A 25,968-nucleotide genomic window follows, 5' to 3' on the forward strand; every position below is an offset into this window, starting at 1 on the left:
GAGAAAAGGCCAAGAGTGTCTTAAGCATTTTATTTTATTTTATTTCGGTATTGTCTTACATCAAGGCTACAGCTCCATGAAAACAATCAGATATAACTCTATACAATCTATAAAGTCTATAAAAAAATGTTGTATTTGGCTGCTGTGTTTGACTGAAATGTAGACTATTATTTTTTCATTTCAATACAGTATATGAAACAAACCTCAGTTTAGATAATCATATTCACACATTTTTGCCTAATTGACAAACCATGACCATGATAACTGATAATATAAAATTAATGTGCACCTTGAGCAAATGATAAAAATCTTTCAGAATGCTTTCCATTCTTGAACTGCATCAATTGCATCGCATCGAATCGCATTGAATCGCTTTTTATGAACATGTATCTTTTCTTGTATCGAATCGTGCCCATGTATCTAGATGCGAATCGTATCGTCTTTTACATGAGAGATTCACACCCCTAGTTAGTACGTGGGAGATTGGGGTTCAATTCCCGCATGATGCGTTTTGGCAGAGTGAGTGCGCACGTATACCAACGTCTCTGGAGAGAACAATTAGCTAGTTCACACACCAGGGTGTAAACAGCATACATTACTATATACACCAGGGTACGAATAGCATCCACTTCTAACTATACATTGATGCAAACAGCATACCTTACATACCTGCAAACTCAGAAGGGCTGAAAAAGGTGACATATTTCCGAAAGATGCCACCGCCACCGCGGTGTAAGATTTTACATTTTAACACGTAAATGAAGGGATATCGGGATTAACCGACATTTCCATTACATGCACATGGGTAGACCTGCAATAATGAATATTGAATAATATCATATTATATTATAATATACGTGCAGTAGGCAGAATTTAAATATGGCTGTATTTGACACTTTTACATACTAAAATGACAGTCCTAACAGTAGGCCTAACAGCTGTTTTGAGTTAAGGCCATGTTTAGCCTAATTGAATAACTTAATGATGGAGAAGATATTTTCAGACCTGCCATCCTTGAAGAAATGTCAGTATTACCTCAAACCAGGGAAAACACATTGGCCTTCATGTATGCAGCCAAAAACAGACCAAACAACATAAATGTTGACAATCTGTTTTAAAGCCTAATCCTTATCTATAAAAATCACTGGTGTTGATAGAAAGGTACTGTGGATATCCATTTTCTGGTATTTGTTCTAGCATGTCTGGTTTATTAGTACCTCTTTTCAATCAATTATTATTTGATATTTTTTTGTGAAGAAAAATACATCTATCCCTCATGTTATGTTGGTGTCTTTCTGCTCCTCTCGTGTCTACTGAGGCTGCAATGATCACATTCCGACTAAAGGGGAGGGTCTCAGCAATAGGTGTTTTATGTCAGTCTACTCTAAAAGCCTAGGTCCTAATCAAGAATTATGATCTATATGATACACAGAAAACAAACAAATTAAACACCTATCACTGAGCAAGACAAAATATTTTGCTAGGTCCACTTTCAGATTTGTTGCAAATAACTACATTTGGCCTTGGAAAGGTCTGCGCTCCCTGAGAACGTCATGTCTAACCATCATCGACACATGGAAAATATAATGCTAAATGAAATAACTCGTGAACAAGCAATAACTTTCCAAGACAATATTAAACTATTAAGCCGAGCTAAATTCACAATCGCACTCAGTGCAGAGTCGCTTTTGTTCGCCAAAGCAATTCAAAACGACCAGCGTTGAATGTGAATTTATAGTAAACACTTGCTAACCTATCCTCAGCAAGTCTTTCATTTAACCCACCGAGGGCAAAAGAAAAGTATCCTAACAATATGATGTTTTACCTTGAGTTTATAGTCAGAGAGAGTGTAGCATGTGGCCCGTGTTTGTTAGCTAACATTTCTTTTTTTTCTTGGTCATATCGCTGCTGCAGACCATAGCAGGCAGGCTATGCGTAACAGAAAGTGAGAGAGATAAAGCCCGCCCTCAGAAACAACTGATAGGTAGGTCTTCAAAAATAGCACAAAGAGAGGCCAATGACTTGCCTATCAATCTTGCATGAAATCGACGATAGTCTCACTCCAGACTATGGGAAGTTGAACCCCGCCCGCCCCCCCCCGAAAAAAAATGTTGCTCATTTTTAAAAAAAAATTACATTGTGTGATCAATATGCCAGAGTAAATGCACAGGGGTGCAAATAGCATACACTGACATTTGTACCAGACTATTAATACCAAGTATTAATAGAACATATTACTGTGTGCACCGGGTACGAATAGAATTCACTTCTAATTGCACCTGGGTAAGAATAGCATACACTGCTAATTGTACCAGGGGTGCAAATAGCCTTACCCAAAAGAGAAAGGCTTGAATGTGTCCATGCTTATCAGTAGTGCTATGTTTCAGTGATGGCTGACAAAGTAGTTCTCTTGCCTTCTCTAACAGAACATAGAAACTCAAACACTTTTAATTACCTATGTCTATTTATGTCTAAGCCTTGATTTCCCCCCTCATTTTCATACATTTTCACGGCTTTTAAAAGACCCGTGGGAGCCCAAATGACTGTTAGAAGGAACGCTTGCCATGTTCTCCTTTTTTAGCAACATTCAGACACACAAACATGATGCTGCGTCTTAACATATGGAGGGAAAAGGACAAGTGTTCCTATTGTCTATAAAAGATAACAGGACTGTCCCACGCTTTAGTTGATTGCTGAGAGTCGGCCAGTCATCTTGAGCGAAGCTTGCCTTAAATGGAAATAACTATGCTGAAGTTTTCCTGTGTGCCCAGTAAATATTCAGTCGAGCATTTGTGATTGTACCCATGTCATTTAGGGTCTTGGTTGACAGAAAAAAAAAATATGATTGATTCAAAAGTTAGGAGCATGTTCTTAACCACACACAGCAACCTTCATGTCCGTTGACAAAAGACTATCAGGATTTATGGTCTTTTGGGCCCCCACTGTCGACTTCAAGGCAGCGCTGCCTGGATGGCGCTAGGGTTAGTCAAGGGTTATGGTTTGGGTTAAGGTTCTTTAGGTGCCTTGAAGTTGACGGTGTGGGCCCAAAAGTGACCATCAGCAGCATTATTCTTAACCATACAAAACAACGTTCATGTCAGTTGACAAAGGACTATCAGGACTATTTCCTTTTCAATTCCTCTATTCCACAATTATGCCTTTCGAGGGTGTCTTGTAATGTGTAGCCTATAGTGTTGCCTGCATCTGTACTCCCCCTCATTTAAAAACGAAGAGAAGGCAGAAACACAATGGCTGCCAAAGCAACTTTGTATAAAGAGTCAGGGACCTGTCTGTCTAGCTTTGCCTGGATCATAGTAAAGTAAACAAGTAAATGGGGGAAAAAGCTTTATGGTCATGAGATTGGTTTACATGGTGACAGTTGTTGACAACTATACCCTTACAATTGATAAAAACAGATATCATTTCACTAAATCAGTGGTTTATTACATTGGTGAGAAGTGATTACATTAACTTTTTTAACCTTCCCACCAATGCAATAACTTCCTGTAAACGTAACAATTATTGGGTTATTACGTTGGTGGGAAAATACGTTGGTAATAAAATATATGGAGAAAGATGAAAGAATAGAGAGTAGTGACAGGCAAGAAGATGGACAGATACTCTGTCCTAGGAGGGTGCTGTTGACACAGGGACATGCTGGACTGGTGTGTGTGTGTGTGTGTGTGTGTGTGTGTGTGAGTGTAAAATACACACTCTCCCACTGTCCCTGAGCAGGAGCAGATAGACAGCACAAGAGCAATCAGATTACCCAAAACCCTTGAGAGCAACACACACACACACACACACACACAGACACACACTGAGGCACAAGCAGTGATGTTACCTGGGAATTAACCGTTTGTCCCATTGGGATGCGTGAGCACTCCAGTGCATACTGCTTCACACAGAAGTAACATCCCTAGAGAGAGAGAGAGAGAGAGAGAGAGAGAGAGAGAGAGAGAGAGAGAGAGAGAGAGAGAAAGAAGAAAGAAGTTAATAGCCATGCCAGTAAAGCCTATATAAATTGAGAATGGCAGGGGGGGGGGGCAAGGAGGCAGACATGAACAGAAAGGGAGAGAAAAGAGGTATAGACATGGAGGAATAGAGGGAAGGAGAGAGGGAGAGAGGGGAGGGATGGAAATCACACAGACAGCAGGGCTCAGGTATTTCCTGATCCTCTGCTTGCCTCCTCCTGTGTGTGTGTGTGTGTGTGTGTGTGTGTGTGTGTGTGTGTGTTTAAATATTAATCCATGTAAAAAGCCTGGGAGTGGAGGCCACAGACAGGGAGTCACTGAGATAAACACAGACCATTTCCCTCACAGTCAGACTCTCAGCTCCCTCTCCGCAGACCCCTGCCGAGCTCATACTACCCATCTGGATGTTTGTCACTGTGTGTGTGTGTGTGTGTGTGTGTGTGACAGAGAGACTGTGTGACTATGTGACAGTATGCCTGTATGTGTGTGTGTGTGTGTGTGTGTGTGTGTGTGTGAGCACCGTTTTACCTGGAAGGCAAGCTCCATCAGCACAATCCCTCCAGGCAGCGCCCTCTGGAGGTGGTAGATGGTAGTTCCTGATCCGCTGCTCTGCTGCTGCAAAGGGGAGGTAAAAAAGGCACACACACACACACAAACGCACACACCCACACACACAGGGCAGTGTGTATAAGTGTGTGGATGATACATTAATGAATGAGAGAGTGAATGTGTGTGTGTGTGTGTGTGTGTGTGTGTGGAAGCAGTAGGTGGTAGTGTTTGATCTACTAGTCTGCTGCAGAGAGAAAGAAAAGGCTACATGGAACTGTGGAGATGTACTGTGTGTGTGTGTGTGTGTGTGTGTGTGTGAATATAAGAGTAAATGGAATTAAGTGATTTAGAAAGGTAATGGGGGGTTCACCTAGAGGCTGTGTGAGACATTGTATGTGTGTGTGTATGTGTGTGTGTGTGTGTGTGTGTGTGTATGTGTATGTATGTATTGATTCACAAATATATTCCTGTTTATTCATGGATACAGGTGTATGTGCAAACATGAAACATGAGCATACAGTATATGTGTATGTGTGCATGTGTGTGTGTGAGAACCATGTATAGATGTATAGGTGAGTGTTCATGAATACATGTTTTTGGTTGAGCAAATATGTGTATGTGTGTGTGTGTGTGTGTGTGTGTGTGTGTGTGTGTGTGTGTGTGTGTCACAGATATGCGAGTGTTTGTTCATGGATACAATGTACAGTACATGTGTGTGCATGTGTGTTTTTTCATGGATGTGTGTGTGTGTGTGTGTGTGTATGTGTGTGTGTGTGTGTGTGTATATGTCACCTTGGGGCTGTCTTCGTTGCTCTTTTGCTTGTTATAGGAGAAGGAGGAGAAGGAGCCTCTGCCCTCCGTGGACAGAGAGCTAAGCATGGCTGCTCGAGCTCGCGCAATACTGCACAGAGAGAGGGGGAGAGGGAGAGAGGGAGAGAGGAGAGAGAGAGAGAGAGAGAGAGAGAGAGAGAGAGAGAGAGAGGGGGGTGGAATAAGGGAGAGAGAGACAGAATGAAAGGAGAGAAGGGAAGGGGGGGTGAGGGAAAAAGAGAGGGGGAGAGAGAGAGAGAGATGAGCATAGATGATGACAGATAGAAAAAAGGAAAGGAAAGAAAATAACAGAAAAGTATAAGACATAAGAAAGAGAGTGAGAGAATGAGAGGATGAGAAAGAGAGTGAGAGAATGAGAGGATGAGAAAGAGAGTGAGAGAGAAAGAGGATGAGAAAGAGAGTGAGAGAGAAAGAGGATGAGAAAGAGAGTGAGAGAATGAGAGGATGAGAAAGAGAGTGAGAGAGAAAGAGGATGAGAAAGAGAGTGAGAGAATGAGAGGATGAGAAAGAGAGTGAGAGAGAAAAGAGGATGAGAAAGAGAGTGAGAGAGAAAGAGATGATGAAAAAGAGAGCGAGAGAGAAAGAGAGGATGAGGAAGAGAGGATGAGAAAGAGAGGATGAGAAAGCCACATGCCACAAATGAGTGTAGCTGCTGGCACAAAGGACAGCTAGTTCAGCTCCTCAGGCTAAACAACCCTACTGTAGGTCAGAACTGACCCTCCCTAGCCCAGAAAAGACACAAACATACAGACTCGCACGCACACACACACACACACACACACACACACACACACACACACACACACACACACACACACACACACACACACCACACACACACACACACACACACACACTCACAAGCTACAGTAATGATAGAATGAATCACAATCTACAGCCACACTGGACACACGCACGCACACACACACACACACACAAGGCTACAGTAATGATGGAATGAATCACAATCTACAGCCACACTGGACACACACGCACGCACGCACACACACACACAAACATACTGTACACACACACACACACACACACACCAGCAGCATCTGCAGCATGTCCACTGGCATCACATCACACATGTGTCATGAGGAGCTTGGAGTCGTGCAACCGGACTCCCAGAATGCATTAGGAGATCATTTACTGTGACCTCCACAAACCACAAGACAAAAAAAAAAACAGCAACTTAATTTCTAAAGCTTTCAAAAAGGACCCATGATGCACCACTGCATGTATCACCACATCACCCACATCAATTGCTTAGTTGTTTTTGCTGTTCAAGAGGCCACTTTAAAAGGCCAGGCTGGGGGGGGGGGGGGAATAAAACTATGTTCTCAGATAGAAAACGTGTTCTGTGTTCTCATAGAAAACATGCTCTGTGTTGTGCTGCTGTTCGTTCAAACGAATGAAATAAAATAAATAAACCATGACATCATACGCTAACCCACCCTTTGTGCAGATTCTAAATGCTCTACAACAAAAATCTATTTGTAGCTGGTCATTAAAACTATTTTATTTTTGCGCTATCCAAATTAAGTTTGATACATTGTTAAGGCAAGGTGCACCAGGGAAAGAAAGGTCCCATGAATAATGGATCAGTATATTTTAAGCGTTGAACGTTTTTCTGCAGAGCACAAAATTGGCTTTTAATTGGAGTAAGCAGTGTCTTTGGACAAGAAGACCTTGGATATAATAATGATTTGTTTTTATTGAGCTGCATGTCTAAAACATGATGACCAATACCCATGCTGCACATGATGCCAGTGCTCCACATTACAAACTAAATCGTTTCAGACAGCAAATTTACCTTACCTTACCCTGCCCTACCTTAACAACAGTGAACCCCCATACATATTTTGCAAACCCAGATCAGTGCACTTGAACTCTTGACACAACCCCCCCTGTCCCCACTGCAACAAATTATATCTTAACAAGTGTTATAATCTTATATTAAGAGAAAACAAATCTAGTTAGTATTGTTTTTAGTATAAAGATATATACTTTGATCTTTCTTGTAAGATTATTTGACTTAAAATAAGTCAAAATCTTCTTAAATTAAAACATTAAAACTTTATCTGCCAGTGAAGTAGGTAAATTTTGAAGTAAGCTTGAAATGAAGAGTTTGGCTCCAAAACGCTATATGCACCATTTTAATGAATTTTCATAAATATATTTTTTACATTTTGTTTTCCAAGTAATTTCAGTAGAATTGTGATTCAATTTGATTGATATTACCTGAAATACACAATTAAATAGCCTGACTTTTTAATGTTTTTAAAAAATGGAGATATAGACCCTTTCAAGAGAGTTCCATTATCAGCATCATAGTTGGCCCCACAAGGCTTCCGTTTTAACATTCCATATGTTATCTTAATGCAGAGGAAGTAGATTGGGAACCAAATAGAACGTTCAAGCATTGTTTTTGTTTTTATTGTTGAAAGGGTCTATAGCGTTTTGGAACCAAACTTTTCAAATATTGTCGTCAGTCTGCTGGCGCACAGTAGCCTCTGGCTGGCGTGCCACGTACCTGCGTGCGGGGGACTGCGGCCGCACCTGCACCAGGATGAAGCCCATGCTCTGCAGGTACTGGACGTACTGCTGCAGGAAGGTGTTGGAGATGTCCTGCAGCCAGGGTTCCTCCCGCAGGCGGCTGGGCAGCGTCTCCGCCGAGTCTGTGCTGTAGCTGCGGTCCCGGCCCGACGCCGCCGAGTCGCTGGACCTGTGCCGCCGCTGGGAGCACGATGTGGTGGGGGGGGGGAGACGCAATCACACAATTAAAACAAAAGAAGAGACGAACACAAGGCTGTCTCCCTTAACAATCGACATCTGTGGCATTTCTTCAAACTGACCTACTTTAAATTAAAGGAGAGGGTGCCAGTTGAATGACCGCTGCCTCTCAAGGCCCACTTTCTCTCATGTGTGTGTGAATACCAGAGAGTTGGTCAAGATAAACACAACCGGTCACTGGACTTCCTGCTGTGATTGCGAGTGTGTGTGTCTCAGAGTGTATGGAAGAGAGTGAGATGAGTCACCTTGTATGTGTGAGTGTGGGTATGAGTGTGTGTGTGTGTGTGTGTGTGTGTGTGTCTGTGTGCGTGTGTGTAAGAAAGAGCTAGACAGAGAGGTCTGATAGTGTCAGACAGCAGTCCCTTTGACACAAGGCTATGTGTGTGTGTGTGTGTGTGTGTGTGTGTGTGGGCTGTGACTGCATAAAGTTAGTCAGACCTGCAATGTGTGTGTGTGTGTGTGTGTGTGTGTGTGTGTGTGTGTGTGTGTGTGTGTGTGTGTGTCTTTGACCGTGTTTGAATAGCATTAGTGATGTGACAGTTTGACCGGTGGCTGGTCCATCTCCTGTGAATATATGGATGTGTGTGTGTGTGTGTGTGTGTGTGATGACAGTCACAGTCACCTTGACAGGCGGCTGCTGGATGGTCTGCTCCTCATGGATCTGTTTGCGGAAGATGGGGTCAAAGAGCAGCGGAGTAGCACAGTAGTGCACCAGTCGAGACGACTGCTTCAGAGTGTCCAGATCTGCCACCTGTGGAACACACACACACACACACACACACACACACACACACACACACACACACACACACACACACACACACGCGCACACACACACGCACGCACGTACACACACGCATGAATGACATGCACATACGCAGACATATAACACACAAGAACAGCCTCAGAGAAGGTCTCGGGGTTTTCAAGAACAAACATCAGGCGCCAAACCTTTACCCCTAGGTGCACACACACACACACACACACACACACACACACACACACACACACACACACACACAGGAACCCAGGAAGCATACAATTCACACACAACAATCACTGTGACACACTGTATTCCATCATGCCTTTTCAAGGCAAATGCCAGTGCTGTTGTCGACAGACACATGGATGAAGAATCGCTCGTGTCCATCATGTCAGTTAAGCTCCCCCGAGTGGGACAGATGCGTACGACTGTCACACACGCTCATCACGGCCCCTGTGTGAACACCATGCATTTGTGTGTGTGTGTGTGTGTGTGTGTGTGTGTGTGTGTGCGTGTGTCATGTGTCATGTCACCATCATTAACATATCCATCTTCCACATACGAGCCGCTCCATTCACTTTACACATGAGCTATTAATTTATCAAGAGGCCAGGGCCACATGAGAGTATGTCCCCACTATCAAGGGCCATTTGCTGCAGGGGCCTTGGGGGGTGGGCCCCTGAAACATGGGAGGACCCGCATGGATCTCCAGGTGGAGATGGATCAATGTAGTTGAGGGGGAAGACAGGCAGACTGATGTACAAGGTAGCTTCAGACAGAGAGAGAGAGAGAGAGAGAGAGAGAGAGAGAGAGAGAGAGAGAGGGAAAGAGAGAATGAGGGAGAGAGAAAGAGGGAGGCAGAGAGAGACAGGGAAAGGGAGAGGGAGTGTGTGTGACCAGGCGTACACATGTTAATGCTCATTTCCCCTCCTCATCTCATTACACTGGCAGTAGGAGGATCTGGTGTGTGCTTGTGTGTGTGTGTGTTTGTGTGTGTGTGTGTGTGTGTGTGTGTGTGTGTGTGTGTGTGTGTGTGTGTGTGTGCGCACATGTAAGCATTAGCATGACTACTTCCATGTACCAATTAAGACGCTCATCTGTAACTGGTGAGTTAGCGAGTGAGTGAGCAGGTGTGCGTGTGTGTTCACAGGGGTGTGTTCGTATGAATACCAGCAGACCAGAGTGGATGTCAGAGTCTGAGTGCGAGTGGCAGTGTGTGTAAGAGTGTGTGTGCATGTGTGTGTCTTTGCTGTGCTCTGTCTGTGTGTGTGTGTGCGTATGTGTGTGTGTGTGTTTGTGTATGTGAGCTTGGATACAATGTCAATATTTGACCAGGGTCACACTCAAAGAGCAAAGGGTGGGTTGGAGTGGTGCAGTGCAGTGCAGTCTCTGCATGCTGAGTGCACACCCACACATACGTACACACATACACACCCACACATACACACACACACGCCCACACACACACGCCCACACACACACACACACACACACAGCACAGGTTTGGATTATCATTACACATTTATAAGCTCCAATCAGCCAATCACCACCACCACCACCACCTATGCCACCTCACCAACCCACCAACCACCCCAAGGCTCTTCACAGGCATTTGGGTGCTGGTCATTTGGGTGTTCAGGGCTAACTGGTCATTTGGGTGCTCGGCACTAACTGGACATTTGGGTGCTCGGGGCTAACCGGTCATTTGGGTGCTCGCGGCTAACTGGTCATTTGGGTGTTCAGGGCTAACTGGTCATTAGGGTACTCGGGTCTAACTGGTCATTTGGGTGTTCAGGGCTAACTGGTCATTAGGGTACTCGGGGCTAACTGGTCATTTCTCTGGCTGTCAAATGAAGAGCAATCTCAGGGTTTCCACTGTGACAGGCAGCAACCATGCAAACACTGTTACTTCTCATCGCATCCGAATAAGGGGAGGGAGAGAGGGAGAGAGAGAGAGAGAGAGAGAGAGAGAGAAAGAAAGAAAGAAAGAAAGAAAGAAAGAAAGAAAGAAAGAAAGAAAGAAAGAAAAGAAAAAAAAAAAAAAAAAAAGAGAGAGAGAGAGAGAGAGAGAGAGAGAAAATTGTAAATGTGGAGTTCACAAGGGACAAAGTCAATTTAGCAGCTCTTGAAGCTGTGAGACCAAATGCAAGGATGAGATATATTTAGAGGTGTATGTGTGTGTGTGTGAATTTGTTAAAATGAGACAGAGATATTCCTGAGATGTGAGTGTGTGTGTGTGTGTGTGTGTGTGTGTGTGTGTGTGTGTGTGTGTGCACAGCGTGGCAAGTTGCAGGTGTGTGTTGTTTTTGGAATTGTGTGAATGAGTGACTGACAGCCCTGTGGCACTGTGTGGATGTGAAATAATGGAAGCGTGTTTAATGCATTTACATATAGATGTGTGTATAACATGGTGCAAGTTACATGGGGATCTATATATGTGTATCTATATGTGTGTGTGTGTGTGTGTGTGTACAGCGTGGCATGTTGCAGGTGTGTGTTGTTTTTGGAATTGTGTGAATGAGTGACTGACAGCCCTGTGGCACTGTGTGGATGTGAAATAATGGAACATGTTTGAATGCATTTACATATAGATGTGTGTATAACATGGTGCAAGTTACATGAGGAGTATGGGCCTGTATCTATATATTTGTGTGTGTGTGTGTGTGTGTGTGTGTGTGTGTGTGTGTGCACAGCGTGGCATGTTGCAGGTGTGTGTTGTTTTTGGAATTGTGTGAATGAGTGACTGACAGCCCTGTGGCACTGTGTGGATGTGAAATAATGGAACGTGTTTGAATGCATTTACATATAGATGTGTGTATAACATGGTGCAAGTTACATGAGGAGTATGGGCCTGTATCTATATATTTGTTTGTGTGTGTGCGTGTGTGTGTGTGTGTGTGTGTGTGTGTGTGTGTGTGTGTGTGCGCGTGTGTTAGGGGTGTAAGGCATACCTGTCAACACTCCCGTTTTCCCGGGTTTCTCCCGTATTTCAAGGTCATCTCCCAGCACCCTCCCGTTTGTTATTTCTCTCGGAAAACTCCCGTAATTTGCATGGATGGCCATCAAACTTAATTTTAAAATCATTGATCCATTCAGGTTGTCAGATTGTGTATGAAATACACCCTACACATACAATCACTCAGTTTCAATTTCAACTGTTTTGTCATAGGCTAAAACCTGGCAACCCAAAACCCAAATAAGGAAGCGGGTGCCAACTGCGCAGCCTGAGTCTCGTCGTAAGCAAGCGGGCTAGTTGAATGGCCTACTCCAGAACTAGCTGTTGTGAAATTGTTGGGAATTTAATTGATTAACACATCACATAAACTGTTATTGAGTGTTGTTGATACACTGAACTTGTTCCCTCGGAACCACAGCAAGCAGCTTTGGCGTTTTAGAAGTAGGCAAAGTAGGCTGCAGGCAGGCAGCTGGTGGATTACATAACTGACATGCGTAAGGTTGACAGGTATGGTGTAAAGATTAACTGATACGTATCGGTATCCATTTTTAACGTGTAAGATACGGCTACATCGATCCGTGAAGCCCCGTATCGGAATAAAACTGAAATGAACCGGTCGTTTTATCGATTTAATTGTTACGAATCGGTTCACAAGCTTTTCTGTTCGCTCAGACTCTCATTTACGTTCCAAGCGGCGTTTATCCCACGCCGGTTTTGAAACTATCATGCGGCACGGAATTGTGGGTAATGCAGTTCGTTTTTGGCTACATTCATTGCCCAAAGTTGTCAAATGACCCTCATTACCCATACATCTACTGCAACTTAAGCATGTGACAACTTCGCTTTTCGGTCGTTTGTTTTACAGTTTTTACTCTTTTTTTTTTTTCAAAATCCAGCCGAAAATTAAACACTAAACAGCAACGATAGTCTGTAGAGTATAGCCTTACGTTTGATGAAGGGATTTCCTTAATGTTAAATAATAATTTGGCCCTTGGTAAAACGATGCACAAATTATTAGCCAATTATTTTGTTCATATTCACTCAGACTTGTGGCATTATAGGTTTCTGCATTAGGTCTACTGTTGGAACAAAATAAACCCAGAGAGTTCATTGATATGTAGGCCTATTTTATTCTTGTAGGCTATATGAGAAAAGGCCAAGAGTGTCTTAAGCACTGTTTTATTTTATTTCGGTATTGTCTTACCTCAACAAGGCTACAGCTCCATGAAAACAATCAGATATAACTCTATAAAATCTATAAAGTCTATAAAAAAAAATTGTATTTGGCTGCTGTGTTTGACTGAAATGTAGACTATTCTTTTTTCATTTCAATACAGTATATGAAACAAACCTCAGTTTAGATAATCATATTCACACATTTGTTTCCCTAATTGACAACCATGACCATGATAACTGATAATATAAAATTAATGTGCACCTTGAGCAAATGATAAAAAATCTTTCAGAATGCTTTCCATTCTTGAACTGCATCGAATTGCATCGAATCGTACTGAATCGTTTTTTTTATGAACATGTATCTTTTCTTGTATCGAATCGTGCCCATGTATCGTCTTTTACATGAGAGATTCACACCCCTAGCGTGTGTGTGTGTGTGCGTGTATTTGTAAAAGAAAAAAAAACGATTTGAAAAAAGAGACTGGGGAAGGAGTGTGTGTACATGCGTCTCATTTGATGACAAGGAAAGATATGAACATGTTGACTTGAGTAAGAATGTGTGTGTGTGTGTGTGTGTGTGTGTGTGTGTGTGTGTGTTTAAGAGGGGAGACTCACCGATATGGGCATGTTGGACTGGGCTGACCTCTGCTGCCACGTCACAAACAGGTTCTCAATCTTACACTGCTTCTCCATCTCTGCCGGAGATAAGACAAGAATGAATGACGGACACACACATACACACAAACACACACACCTACACACACACACACACACACAAACTGTACATGCGTGCACGCACACACACACACATGCTCATTGGAGAGAGATACACCTGTCTCCTGTCAAAACTGACTGATGTCCACAGTGACAGTGATGACAACATCACGTCCATAGGGAACATAGAACCGCTCACATGTACTACAGTACAACTGATCTGAGAACCACAATATTGTCCAAAAAGAACAGGCCTATCCTACATACTGAAAAATGGCTAAAATATCCCAAGATCAAGAGAACTTTTGAATAACGTTGACTGGAAGCTACAGTATTGTTCTCTGAGTACTAATCTAAATGACCTCACACCACACACACTAAAGCAGATTTGAGAAGCACAATGTTGTGAGTGGAGGATACGATGAACAGACCCATCCTTATTACTTCAGTGGGACCAGATGTTAAAGAGCTGCATCTTCATCTGTAGCAGATACTGTAACACTTTTCTTTACCGTCAATTACATTTGTTTTGGACCTCTTTTCTGGGAAAATAACATCTCAGATGAACATGTTGATGGATTGAGTCAGGGGAGAAGTAATGTGTCACAGTAGATAGCTACCGGAATTGTAAAAACATTAAACTAATGTCATAATAGCCCATTCAAATGCTCTGTGGCAAGCCAATTAGGCCGTAATGGGGTCTCGCGCTACTTGTTTTGTTCTCTCCTGAGGTAATGAGAAATCTGCAGTTCAAGGGCACGTAACGCGAGCGGATTTTAAAAGCTGTGCCAGTGTGTGTGTGTGTGTGTGTGTGTGTGTGTGTGTGTGAGTGTGAGTGTACACGTTTGTGTGCCCAAGTGTGACTGCATGTGACAGGCAGTCTTTGTGTCCTTGACCTGTTTGTGTGTGAGTGTGTCTGTGAGTGTGTCAGTGTGTGTGTGTGTGTGTGTGTGTGTGTGTGCACTGTAGTGTATTTAAACATAAGACTGAACCCGTAGACTGAACTGAACTTGAATTCTGTTCCGCCCCAGTTATATTGAGCACCCATGTTGTACACTGCAGTTATATTGAGCACCCTTGTTGTACACTGCAGTTATATTGAGCACCCTTGTTGTACACTGCAGTTATATTGAGCACCCATGTTGTACACTGCACTGCAGACCACACTTTCTGTTGCCATGGGAGTAAAAGACTGCAATTCACCTGTGTGTGTATAAGTGTGCGTGTGTGTGTGTGTGTGTTTTGTCTGTATTGTGGGTGCATGTCTGCATGCATTTTTGATATGCATATATGTCTGTGTGTGTGTGTGTGTGTGTGTGTGTGTGTGTGTGTGTGTGTGTGAGTGTGTGTGTGTGTGTGTGAGCATGCATATGTGATGTGTATGATATGTTTATTTATGGTAAGTGCATGCATTTCTGTGTGTTTCTAAGTGAGTCTGTGCATGCATGTGTGTGTGTGTGTGTGTGTGTGTGTGTGTCTGCATACATGCATGTTATGTTGTTATGGTGTCTAAGTTTATGCATTTCTGTGTGTGTCTATGCTTGCGTGCGTGTGTGTGTGTGTGTGTGTGTGTGTGTGTGTGTGTCTGCACACATGCATGTTATGTTGTTATGGTGTCTAAGTTTATGCATTTCTGTGTGTGTCTATGCTTGCGTGCGTGTGCGTGTGCGTGTGTGTGTGTGTGTGTGTGTGTCTGCACACATGCATGTTATGTTGTTATGGTGTCTAAGTTTATGCATTTCTGTGTGTGTCTATGCGTGCGTGGGTGTGCGTGTGTGCGCGTGTGTGTACACATGTCTGCTTGCATGTGTGATGTGTGTGTGCTCTCTCGTCTCTAACCTCTGCGCTCCGCAGCCTTGACGTCGAGCAGCTGAGCCCCGTGCCGGGCCACGACGTCGGCCCCCCCGTCCTGGGAGCTGGCCAGCGGCCGCAGGGCCCCCACGTCACGCAGCGCCTCGTCGAAGGGCACCAGGTCCGAGGGGAAGTGCAGAGGGGCCAGCACGCGCGACGAGCTGCCCAGCCGACCTCCCTGCTCCTTGCTGGGCACCGGCGGCACAGGGCTCCGCAGCAGCGCCTCCGCCTCCATGGTGGAGTTCAGGAACGAGTTGGGCTCCTGAGGAGAGAGCAGGGGAGGAGGGAGGGAGGGAGGGATGAACACATAGGCAGAAGGAAGAGAAGAGAAGGAGGGATGAACACAGACAGAAGGAAGAGAAGAGAAGGAGGGATGAACACATAGACAAAAGGAAGAAAAGAGAAGGAGGGATGGACACATAGACAGAAGGAAGAGAAGAGAAGGAGGGATGAACACATAGAGAGAAGGAAGAGAAGGAGGGATGAACACATAGACAAAAGTAAGAGAAGAGAAGGAGGGATGAACACATAGACAGAAGGAAGAGAAGAGAAGGAGGGATGAACACATAGACAGAAGGAAGAGAAGAGAAGGAGGGATGAACACATAGACAAAAGGAAGAAAAGAGAAGGAGGGATTAACACATAGACAGAAGGAAGAGAAGAGAAGGAGGGATGAACACATACAGAAGAAGAAAAGGAGGGATGAACATACATAGACAAAAGGAAGAGAAGAGAAGGAGGGATGAACACAGACAGAAGGAAGAGAAAAGAAGGAGGGATTATAGACAGAAGGAAGAGAAGAGAAGGAATTTGAACACATAGACAGAAGGAAGAGATGGAGGATCTTAACACAGATAGAAGGGAAAGAGAAGAGAAGGAGGGATGAACACATAGACAGAAGGAAGAGAAGAGAAGGAGGGGATGAACACAAATAGAGAAGGAAGAGGATAATGAGGGATGAAAACATAGACAAAATCAAGAGAAGAGAAGGAGGGATGAACACATAGACAGAAGGAAGAGAAGAGAAGGAGGGATGAACACATAGACAGAAGGAAGAGAAGAGAAGGAGGGATGAACACATAGACAAAAGGAAGAAAAGAGAAGGAGGGATTAACACATAGACAGAAGGAAGAGAAGAGAAGAGAAGGAGGGATGAACACATAGACAGAAGGAAGAGGAGGGATGAACACATAGACAAAAGGAAGAGAAGAGAAGGAGGGATGAACACAGACAGAAGGAAGAGAAAAGAAGGAGGGATTAACACATAGACAGAAGGAAGAGAAGAGAAGGAGGGATGAACACATAGACAGAAGGAAGAGATGGAGGGATTAACACATAGACAGAAGGAAGAGAAGAGAAGGAGGGATGAACACATAGACAGAAGGAAGAGAAGGAGGGATGAACACATAGACAGAAGGAAGAGAAGAGAAGGAGGGATGAACACATAGACAGAAGGAAGAGAAGAGAAAGAAAGACATGGAAGGATAAGCATGTGAGGGAGAGAAACAGAAAGAAAGAGACAAAGAAAAAGATAGAAAGAAAAAATGATAGAAAGAAAGAAAGAAAGAAAGAAAGAAAGAAAGAAAGAGGGCAGAAGGGAGAGAGATGAATGAGAGAGAAAGAGATGAAAGGTGGAGTGAATTTCAAAAAGCCTTAATTACAATAATTGAAAATCACTAACATACAAAGGCCTCACTCTTTTGTCACAAACGTTGGATTTAAATATAAAATAAAGGGTTAAATAAAGTATGAAACACATACAACATCAACTGCATCTGAAAAAAGTACAGACAGCTAAATATGTAACTTTTGGTCAGTAGGTACCAGGGTTGTGCACAATTCGAATTGCAATTTTGCTTTCTGTTTGCTACCTCAATTGAAATGCAAGTGAAATTCAAGAATTGAATTGGAATTTTGCACAAGCCTGGTAGGTACAGGAACTTCTAATAAATTATTGAAAGGGAGAGAGCATGAGAATAGAAGTTTCAGACACACAGGAGAGGAGTTCAATTCCTTGTGCTACGGGTAAGATTTCAATCAACAACAAACCTGTTTCACATGACACAACAGAACGTGAGATCCAACACAACAACAACACACCGCTGGACTGTGGTAGTGGCACATGCAGCGCATGCTGTTACAGGCTGTTACAGGCTGTTACACGGTACAACATGCGTTGCCACAGAGACCAACCAACAATCAAACAACCAACCAACAAGACAAATTACACAACAGGACGCAAGATACAACTACTGTGTGTCGTGGTAGCAACATTGGTTTGTGGTAGCCACAAACATGCCACAAGTTGCAACTAGCAGATCCGTAACAGCCCTGCTTCATGGGGGAGCTACTTCAACATGGGGAACCAGAGAGGCCTACCAACAAGCAAGCCCATCTAGTCACACAACAGGACGCGAGATGTAACAACACATACTATACACAATTGGCTAGCGGCAATCGCAAATGTGCTGCATGGCATTCAGGCCACTGGGAGGACATGATATGCCATGAATGAGTGTGTGTGTGTGTGTGTGTGTGTGTGTGTGTGTGTGTGTGTGTGTGTGTGTGTGGGGGGGGGGGCATGAAGGAGTGCCTTTATGGATCCTGGGTACCCCTAACCAAAGAACCAAAACAGAAAAAATAGCACATTAACAACAGAGCAACCTTCATGAGCAACATGTTCACACAGGCACCTTCTATCTTTTATCAGTGTGTCGTCGAATTAGGCTCACAACATCTCCAAAATGTGTGTGTGAGAGGGAGGGGAAGAACAGAAGCACATGAGAGAGAGAGTGTGTGTGTGGGGTGGGGGGGGGAGGGCAGATACACTATTTGTGGACAGAAGAAATGGCGTAAGAAAGTGAGTAAATCAGTATTTGTAACATCAACTTGCTTATTTTCAGGAATATGAAACGTATCCTTGACCCCATCCCCCACCCCACCTCTGCTCTCAATCATCATCATCATCATCACCGCCATCACCATCATCATCATCACCACCACCATCATCATCATCATCATCATCACCATCATCACTGCCACCATCATCATCATCATCACCATCATCATCATCACCACCATCATTGCCACCATCATCACCACCATCATCATCATCACCACCATCATCATCATCACCATCATCACCACCATCATCACTACCACCACCACCATCATCATCACCACCATCATCATCATCATTTTACCATCATCATCCTCATTACCATCATCATCATTATCATCACCACCATCATCATCATCATCACTACCATCATCATCATCACCACCATCATTACATCTACCACCAGGATCATTATCATCACCACCATCATCACTACTTATTATCAAGATCATCATCATCACCATCACTATTATTGTCACCATCATCATTCACCACCATCATCGTTTTTACCACCATCATCACCATTATCACCACCACCATCATTACCATCATCACCATCATCACTCACTACCATCATCATCATCATTACTCATCATCATTTACCATCATCATCATCACCATTCATCATCATTATTATTATTATTACTTTACCATTATTGCTACCATTATTACTACTTATTATTATCACCATCACTACTATCATCATCATTCTTTACCATCATCATCATCATCACCACCATCATCACTACCAAGATCAAGATCATCATCATCACCATCATCATCATCACCACCATCATCATCATCATCATCATCATCACCACCATCACCACCATCATCATCTTCACCACCACCATCATTTTTTTTTCTTTTGAATTTTTGGACTGGTTTCCAGGGAGAATGCCCCCAGGGAGTCCGTGGCTCTCACTTGCCCCCCCCCCTCCCACCCTCCATGCTCCCCCCCCATCGCTTTCATGTGAGGAGCCTGGAGTCAGCCCCCTCCCCTCATTTCAAAGAGCCGCTCGGAGTAGAAAAGGAGAAAAAAAGGAGAGAGAAAGCCTCCATTAGAAGTGCCTCCATTAACCCTTCCCTACATCCGCATTTAACATGACAGCAGCACAGGCAGAGAAATTAAATTAACAAGTTCTGTTGATGAATCGTTGGGGGGAGGACTCATTAGCAAACTTCTGAGAAGTTCACACACACACACCAACAAAAAAAGAAGACTAAGTGAAGCTTTTTTCCCCTCGCTCCTCTTGTTTTTTCACAGCTCAATTAAGAGAGCCCTGATCCCCGCACAGAGCAAGCCAGGGCTTTGGGGATTAAACGAGCTCGCTCGAAATGAGCTCTGGATCCTTAGCGCCACTGCCACATCCAACAGGCCGTCCGTCTCTCTCTCTCTCTCTCTCTCTCTCTCTCTCTCTGTGTGTGTGTGTGTGCAGTATGTGTGTGTGTGTGTGTGTGTGTGCAGTATGTGTGTGTGTGTGTGTGTGTGCAGTATGTGTGTGTGTGTGTGTGTGTGCGCGTGCGTGCAACCCAGTGTGGTGAGCAACCACACCAGGCTAACATGCCCCAACCTCCACTCCTCTCCACTTACGGGTCGCCCTGAGTTAGTACTCAGTGGAGCAGGGGGGCAGTTACTGCGGGGAGGGGGAGGGGGAGGGGGGGGGGGGGGGGGGAGCTGTTGGAGGTCCAGATGTCCATGCTGCCCGTTCATGGCACAGTGGGCCGGACGGACGCCTACAGGGGGTGGGACGGGGAGCGTGGTGGGGGTGGAGTGGGCACTGGTGCCCAATGCTCTTCCTCGCGGGCTGCCGAGCGCCTGGCAGATGATTGGCGGCGGGGGCAAATTTTCCGCCGTGCTGAGTCTGCCTTCTGTCCGCACTCGTTAGCGGAAGACTGGCTAAAGAGAGGAGCCAGAAAGAGAGAAAGAGGGAGAGAGAGAGAGAGAGAGAGACAGACAGAGAGAGACAGAGAGCAGGATATAGAAAGAGAGAGTGGGAGGGAGAAAGAATAAGAGAGGAAGGAGAGAAGACAGGAGAGAGAAAAGAAAAAGTTTTCTTTTGGTGGTGGTGGTGTGTGTGTGTGTGTGTGTGTGTGTGTGTGTGTGTGTGTGTGTGTGTTTTCTGTCTCCAGGCTGGTTCAGTGTTTGCGCGCTGGACTGTCCTGTGAAGGCACTGAGGGCAAAACAGCTCTCAGGGGGGGTGTCGGCGATGATGAGGGATTCGGGCTGAATGCAGGAGTCCGTTTTCGCCAGAATGCTGCGGATAAAAGCAGGCGAAGTCAAAGGACAAGCCTCCCCGTGGAGAGAGCTCTCTGCTGCGGACTGTCTGTGTGCGGAATGATGAGTGGCCTCTCCAGAGTTCAGCTCTGTTCAGACACTACGCTCTCACTGCAGGGAAAACAGGGCGGCCCAGCACGCTCCTTAACAACCCCTACCCCCCCCCCCCACTCCCCCCAGCCACAGGGTTAATAGGACACTGCTCACGTAGATGAATTGGAATCAGCTGAATCAAGAGGTCCACTGATTTCATTTTAAACAAAGCAGGAAAGTTGCTTTTAGACTGATGAAGTTGAAGGGATGTATAAAGTGGTTCTTGATATTGCTGCCCAGTCTACACACTGCTCATTATTTTAGTTTCACACATTGTTTTGCCTTTGTTTACATGTTTGGTCCTGTGAAGTATAAACAAAGGCATGAAACATAGGCTCATGATGCAGAGTGCACAGGAGTACGGAGAAACACTCTTTCAGAATTACATCACTCCTGCCAATTTTTGGTCCCTTTTGATTCACTTTCTACACTACTATAAAAACACTACAGGGGCTCTCTCTCTCTCTCTCTCTCTCTCTCTCTCTCTCTCTCTCTCTCTCTCTCTCTCTCTCTCTCTCTCTCTCTCTCTCTCTCTCTCTCTCTCTCTCTCTCTCTCTCTCTCTCTCTCTCTCTCTCTTCTCTCTTCTCTTCTTCTCTCTCTCTCTCTCTTCTCTCTCCTCCTCCAACCCCTTACTCAGAATAAACTGAGTCAGAAAATGCATGAGGGCAGGTGGGGAGAGAAAAGCAGAAGAGGGGATCAAAAGAGGCGTGAGGCGGAGGAGTGCAGGCCTCAGTGCAGATGTGTCACAGGCGGCGGCTGGGGTTAGGGAGATGATCAGAGAGAGGGACTAATCTAGGTCACCAGGAACCATCAAAGGCCAGAGCGCACGCAACACGCCAGGGGACACCCGGGGTCCCCAAACCCAGCAGAGTGGACATTCAGACATACACACGCACAAACATATACAGACACACACAGAGCTGTATACACTCCCAGATGGAATGAGAGAATGAGAGAGAGAGAGAGAGAGAGAGAGAGAGAGAGAGAGAGAGAGAGAGAGAGAGAGAGAGAGAGAGGGAAGGCACAGCGGGCCACAATGATCACCTCAAACCTCCTAGAATGCATCAGAGTGTCACACTGGCTCCCTCACCATCAGAAATACCGCGCAAAACACGCCACGGCTACACAGAGAACTGTGAGTGAGCGTGTTTCCATGGAGACAAGCCAGCACGGCGGATTAGGTCACGGCAACTGATGTTATGACCCGTTCAAAGGACTCCGTGGGGAACAGAGGCATTTATTAAAGGGAGCCGCCGCGAGATGGACTGCTTGAAGGATGGTGGGGAGGTTTTGGCCAAGCACGACAAACGTTTCACATCAAACACGCCACACTTAAAGGCAGTCCGTCCCAAAGCGGTCAGGCGAACAATCTGCTGACTCAACAGCTTCCTTGTGCACAAAAAAAAGAAGGGGAAAAAAAAAACATAAAAACAGCAAGTCTAAGAGCCGTAGTTCAAGACGCCTGACATTCCCAATCGATAAGCAGACAGACAAAAGAGGGCCAAGAATGAAAGGCTCCAGAGAGACCCTTCACGTCAAACCAGCAGGAGGGGGTTTGACACTGAACAGAGACCCTAAACAAGTTTACACAGTATTCTGATCAAATCAGATCTCTGGAAGTAAAAAAATAAATAATAATGCTCAATGCCCTACGCTCAACATCTGTCTTTTGTCAATCTTAATGGACAGGAAACAGATGTTGAAGACTGTTTATAGCGTGGTATGCTTCTGTGCCTACCAGAACGCTCATAGCCAGCGGGTCTTTCAGGAGTGGAGCGTTACAAATGTATTTTGGACTTCATGTTCTATTTTATTTTATTTATGTGCATTTAGCTGACGCCTTTATCCAAAGCAACTTACAGAAACCAATTGCAGGGCCCAGTTAAGTGCCAGGGTTAAGTGCCTAGCTCAAGGGCACAATGGTGGCAGCTGGGAATCGAACCTGCGACTTTAAGTGACCACTGCATGCTGGCCAAGCTCCTTAGCCACTACACTACCATCACCCTTATGCTGGCACTGACCACGGCTGATACCTTTGTTGCTCATCCCCACTAGAGATTTTTCCGTCATCCATTCGCAACAACCTGAACACTTACACTCTACCACTCATGACTTGCCATTCTGCCAACTGGATACAGAACACTCGATTTTGCACACTTTTGCACATTTTTTTAAAAAATGCAGACAGAATATTTGAGATATTCAGATTTTACGGTCTCACAGTTCAGAAAGTTGGGCTTGTGGGGTGACAACAGAATTCTAGAGTAGTTTAGAGAAGAATTACTTATAATACAAATAAGTGAACTGTCGGTTATGGCTGGAGAATCCCAGTGACTGTGGCTTTACATGATGGGACAGCTTACATCTCTCAGTGAAGGAGGTTACGTGTGTGTGTGTGTGTTTTTTTGTGAATGATTACCCTTTGATGAGGCAATCGCCCTTTGAGTAGATGAGCCAGTGTGCATGAACATCTGATTGTGTCCATTTCTCAACAACGTCTTCCTCTGCCAATCTTTGCATTGTTTTACACGTCCAATATGGCCTCAACAAGCTTCCATTGAAATGTTTTAACCATTTTACTTAAAGGACAATTCCGGCGCAAAACGGTTAATAACACATCTGCCGGCTAGCACCAGCTTGGGGAAAGAGTCACGTGACAACGCAAGCTGAACGGTCACGTGACTGTTTTCCCAAGATGGCGCCCGCTTGTATACATGAACGGTCTGTACACTTACAAAGTTCTCAATGCTTGGGTTTACATGTAGGGCCCCTCACTATGCTACCGTGGAAGTGTGGTGCTATTTTGAGCCTTGTTAGTGGAATAGAAATAGTGATTTCTTTTTACTTTGCGTGAGCCCCGAAGACCAGCGTTAAACGCTAATTAGCGGTTTGTGGTAAAACTGGTCACATTCGATTAGCATGAAAACGTATCCCAGAAAACGGACGAACTCGGTGTTATTAACCCCTAAGTTCATTTTGCGCCAGAATTGTCCTTTAAAGAAAACGAGTATACCTGTACGTCTGTCTTTGTTTCTTCATATGTCTATGTGTGTGTTTGTTTGTTTGTTTGTTTGTTTGTTTGTTTGTTTGTGTGTGTGTGTGTGTCTGTGTCCTTACTTGTTTGAGGTCTTCGTGGGCCGGTATGTCTGCAAAGCAGTAGTGGTGGAAGAGGCCCATTTTCTGGTTGAGCAGGCAGTTGATCACGTGAGCCCGCGCATTCTGCCACTGCACCAGCCGGACCAGGCCACGGTTCAGGGACGCGCCCAGATCCACTGACCAGTTATACGCATACAGCGTCACCTGGGGAACGAGGGGTAGACAGAGAGAGAGAGGGAGGGAGAGAGAGGGAAGGAGGGAGAGATAGAGAAAAGGAGAGAGGGAGGGGGGGAGACGTAGAGGGATACAGTGAGGGAGAGAGAGAGGGAAGGAGGGAGGGAGAGAGAGAGATAGAGGGAAAGAGGGAGGGAGGGAGAAAGAGAGAAAGAGAGAGAGAGGGAGAGAGAGAGGATGGAGCAAGTGAGGGAAAGGATGAGAGAGGGATGGAAGGAGGTTAAAATGGACAGACAGAAAAAGAAGGGAGATGGGGCAGAGGGAGGGAGTGATAGCGAGAGAGAAGTAGAATTAGATGGAAATACAGAGAATGTAAAGAACAAGAAAAAGTTGAAAGAAAAATAAGGAACCGGAAGACGGGACTTTGTTTATGCAGTACACAACGTGCGTCACAGTCAGCGGCAATCAAAACATTGCAGAGAACGAAATTAAAAAAGCACAACAACAGGGAAACAAAAGAAAATCGACCAAGTCCATTTGCGAGAGGCAGAAATGTAATGAATGTGTGATGAGCTCAGTCAAATGTGCTGGAGAAAGGACAGCGCTGAAATCTGAACTCAGCAGCGCTGCTAAAACACATCTGGGGATGCAGAGCACATTCTCCAGGGGCCGACGGGGGGACCGGTCATCTGATGCAGCAGCACCACACAGTACACACAGTGACGCAGAGCGACGGGCTGAATTATGGTTATTAATTCACCTTAACCTCATCTTTATTGATCCCACTGTCTGAAACTGACCAACTCGGGTCACCTCCACCTGACCCCTCTCTGTCTTCCCCGCGAATGTGAAGGAACCTCTGACGGGTTGATTCAGGATTACTCCTCTTCCTCCTCCTCCTCCTTCACTTCCCCCATCCCTCAATCATCCATCCGAATCATCCCCCCCTCCAATTCTCCAGCTGTCTCTCACCTTCTTCTCCAGGACGTGGACATGGATGTGGATGCATACCTCTGGATAACTGACTGGTTGATTTAGGATTACTCCTCTTCCTCCTCCTCCTCCTCCTCCTTCACTTCCTCCATCCCACCATCATCCATCCGTATCAACCTCCCCCCCCTCCCCTCCCATTCTCCAGCTGTCTCTCACCTTCTTCTCCAGGACGTGGATGTGGAGGAACCTCTGTCGCGGCGCCACCCCCCTCGCAGTCTGCCCCGGGCTGTACCAGTCGCTCTGCTCCAGTGCCTCGAAGCGCTGTAGCCCCTTATGAGCTGCAGGGGGTTGGAGTCATAGGGGAGAGAGAGAGTGAAAAAGAGAGCGAGAGAAGATACAGAGAGAGAAAGAGTCAGAGCCTCCGTACAGTGTCTCTGCACCTCTCACTAGAGAAAAAAGACAAAACCCTCACAAAATATGACATGCGAAGAGCCTTCCAGCGGCATAAGCCCTGGCTCTGTGTTCACACTCTAAGCCCTTGGGGTTGGACATTTCATATTTACAGAGGATGGGCACGATTAACCTCTACGGGCCTCGCAATGGAAAGACCTAATTTTTGGACGAAAAAAAAAAAAAAAAAAAAAAAGATAAATTAATGAAAATACAGCTATTAAGGTTCAATTCATAAATGGAGCTCATTACATAAACACTGAGAAAGGACCCAGCAGGGGGCCCCCGAAGCCCTGCGGCCGAAACCTGCACCGTTGCTTAAAGCCTGCTATTCCAACGGCCGGATTATTCCAACGGCCGGATTAAAAAACCTGCACCGTTGCTTAAAGCCTGCTATTCCAACAGCCGGATTAAAAAACCTGCACCGTTGCTTA

At 45.0% G+C, this 25,968-nt stretch overlaps 1 protein-coding gene across 6 annotated transcripts in view; it reads right to left on the minus strand.

The window, feature by feature from the left end:
* The window catches only part of szt2 (SZT2 subunit of KICSTOR complex), a 126,913-nt gene that overhangs the window by 34,572 nt on the left and 66,373 nt on the right, over nt 1-25,968 (minus strand). For 5 of the 6 annotated variants that reach the window (XM_048252707.1, XM_048252708.1, XM_048252709.1 and 2 more), the window contains 9 exons: nt 25,301-25,422; nt 23,999-24,181; nt 15,599-15,872; nt 13,661-13,740; nt 8,773-8,901; nt 7,891-8,093; nt 5,316-5,424; nt 4,503-4,589; nt 3,845-3,919 (listed from right to left, as the gene is read on the minus strand). In XM_048252707.1, the coding sequence (XP_048108664.1) occupies nt 3,845-3,919; nt 4,503-4,589; nt 5,316-5,424; nt 7,891-8,093; nt 8,773-8,901; nt 13,661-13,740; nt 15,599-15,872; nt 23,999-24,181; nt 25,301-25,422 (1,262 nt within the window). The remainder of the gene's footprint in view (nt 1-3,844; nt 3,920-4,502; nt 4,590-5,315; nt 5,425-7,890; nt 8,094-8,772; nt 8,902-13,660; nt 13,741-15,598; nt 15,873-23,998; nt 24,182-25,300; nt 25,423-25,968) is intronic. The other variant, XM_048252706.1, reaches the window with a different exon arrangement.

The sequence above is a fragment of the Alosa alosa genome, chromosome 9 (assembly GCF_017589495.1).
Source record: "Alosa alosa isolate M-15738 ecotype Scorff River chromosome 9, AALO_Geno_1.1, whole genome shotgun sequence".
NCBI classification, from domain to species: domain Eukaryota; kingdom Metazoa; phylum Chordata; class Actinopteri; order Clupeiformes; family Clupeidae; genus Alosa; species Alosa alosa.